The 2,668-nt window shown below is 43.5% G+C and overlaps 1 protein-coding gene across 1 annotated transcript in view; it reads left to right on the top strand.

Moving 5' to 3' along the window:
* The first annotated feature begins 2,556 nt into the window (after positions 1–2,556).
* Positions 2,557–2,668, top strand: part of LOC145391435 (sulfotransferase 1C4-like) — an 11,505-nt gene continuing 11,393 nt past the window's right edge. The window contains exon 1 of the mRNA XM_080266048.1: positions 2,557–2,668. This exon is cut by the window's right edge and continues 65 nt beyond it. Within this exon, the coding sequence (XP_080122174.1) occupies positions 2,557–2,668 (112 nt within the window).

Here is a 2,668-nt window from a genome sequence, read left to right as displayed (position 1 = left end):
AAGGAGATGAAAACAGAGAACGCTGCAGGTGTGGATTGGTGTGCTGTGGAATGCCTGAAAGGTGGTGGAGCGACTATTGTTGACTGGTTAGTAACATTGTTGAATGTGTGCTTTGTGAAAGGTATGGTGCCAATTGACTGGGCAAGTGCTTGTGTGGTCCCGTTGTATAAAGGTAAGGGTGATAAGTATGAATGTACTAGCTTCAGGGGTATAAGTCTCTTTAGTGTTGTAGTTAAGGTGTATGGCAGAGTGTTAATTAAGAAAGTTAGAGTGGGTAAAGAGGGAGTGATTGGTGATGAGCAGCGTGGCTTTAGGAGAGGGAGGGGATGCTTGAATCAGGTGTTTGCTCTGAGACAGGTGTGTGAAAAGTGTTTAGCGAAAGGTAAGGACGTGTTTTGGGCGTTCATGGATTTAGAGAAAGCATTTGGTAGAATTGATAGAAAGGCTTTGTGGACTGTTTTAAGATTGCATGGAGTTCTTGGTAGGTTATTAAAAGGAGTGAAAAGTTTTTATGTACATAGTAAAGAGTGTGTAAGAGTGGGAAATGCTGCGAGTGCTTGGTTTCCTGTGAGAGTGGGGCTGCGGCAAGGATGTGTAATGCCGCCTTGGTTGTTTAATATTTATATGAATGGTGCTGTAAGGGAGATGAATGCAGGAGTGCTAGGTGGAGGTCTGAGTCTGGTAAATGTTGATGGTAGAGAGTGGAATCTGAAGCAGCTGCTGTTTGCAGATGATACTGCAGTGGTGGCTGATTAAGAGGAGAGATTGAGACAGCTGGTAGAGGAGTTTGGAAGGGTGTGTGAAAGGAGGAAATTGAAAGTAAATGAGAATAAGAGTAAAGTGATGCAGTGTACGAGGTTGGTAGATAGTAGGAAGATGAATATAATTTTGAATGGTGAGTTGCTTGAGGAGGTAGAGTGTTTTAAGTATTTAGGGTCACATGTTGTTGTGGATGGAAGAATAGATGCAGAAGTGAAGTTTAGAATGAATGAGGTAGGAAAGGTGCTGACAGGAATGAAAAAAAAGTGTTTAGATATCATTCGCTTAGAATGAATGTAAAGAGAAGGCTGTATGAGGGTGTTGTGGTACCAACTGCATTATATGGGGCTGAAACATGGAATCTGGGTGTAGTAGTGAGGAAAAGTTTGAATGTAATGGAGATGAGGTGTTTGAGGATTAAGTGTGGAGTGACGCGTATGGATCGAGTGAGAAATTATGAAGTGTGAAGGAGAACTGGAGTTGTACGGGAGATGGCTGATCGAGTTCAGCAGAGGGTGTTGCGATGATTTGGGCATATGGAGAGAATGGATAATGAGTGATGGGTGAAAAAGATGACTAGATCTGATGTGAAAAGTGTAAGACTGAGAGGAAGACCACGAATAGGATGGATGGACAATGTGAAGAGAGCACTGGATGCGAGAGGGATATCTGTAAAGCAAGGAAGAGTGGTTGTGTGTGATAGAAATGAATGGAGAAAAATTGTGAATGAATAAATGATGACGCAGCCCTGAGGGGATATTCTCCCGCATTTGTCTGATCAGCTGATCAGGTCAGGTGTGGGTAAGGGGATGAGCTTATTATGATGTAGCAGGGGTAAACAAAGCTCTGCTGTCGGGCCCTGTTTGCGTTTGTCACTGATTGCACTGCGCAGTTAACCCTCGTGCGGTGTGGTGCGGTGAGGATCTGTCCCTTCTCCCCTTTGGGGCTTAGATGCGAATGAATGTGTTTGAATGGATGAGTAAATTGTGAGTGTGTCGTCCTGTCTTCGCTACCTCCCTATCCTTGGGGGAAGCAGCCTAGGTATATAGATAGATTATTATTAGTTATTATTAGTATTAGTATTAGTATTAGTATTAGTATTTGTATTATTAACCCCCCTCCTCCTCCTCCTCCTCCTCCTCCTCCTCCTCCTCCTCCTCCTCCTTCTCCTCCTCCTCGTAGTAGTAATAGTAATAGTAGTAGTAGTAGCCAGTAGATGTGCTATTATTATCATACCTAACCTCATTAACGCAACCTAGCCTAACCTCACCTAACCTAACGTAATCTAACCTGACTTAACCTCACTAACACAATCTAACCTAACTTGTCCTAACCTAACCTAATCTAACATCACCTAACCCACTAACACAACCTAATCTGACCTAACCTCACTAACGCAACCTAATCTATCCTCACCTAAGCTAATTTAACCTAACCTCACTAACAATTTAATCTAACCTCACCTAAGCTAACCTGACCTAACCTAACAACCTAACCTAACCTAACCTGACCTAACCTCACTAACGCAATCTAACCTAACCTAACCTAACCTCACTAACGCAACCTAACCTAACCTGACCTAACCTCACTAACGCAACCTAACCTAACCTGACCTAACCTCACTAACGCAACCTAACCTAACCTGACCTAACCTCACTAACGCAACCTAACCTAACCTGACCTAACCTCACTAACGCAACCTAACCTAACCTGACCTAACCTCACTAGTAACCTAAGCTTACCTCACCAAACCTTTCTGTCCATTCTACAGCCTGTGCAAAAAGAAGACCAATAAGGATGAACAAGCAACGCCTTCTATCTGGCCATGAGACCGAACTCCAGACCAGGGAAGAGATACGGAAGATCGGGGAAGACCGGGTGATGTACAAAAGTGGTTTGGTCCGAATTC

The sequence above is a fragment of the Coenobita brevimanus genome, chromosome 18 (genome assembly GCF_032717465.1).
Source record: "Coenobita brevimanus isolate Jiangsu-jjx chromosome 18, ASM3271746v2, whole genome shotgun sequence".
NCBI classification, from domain to species: domain Eukaryota; kingdom Metazoa; phylum Arthropoda; class Malacostraca; order Decapoda; family Coenobitidae; genus Coenobita; species Coenobita brevimanus.
This window is presented reverse-complemented; position numbering and strand designations above follow the sequence as displayed.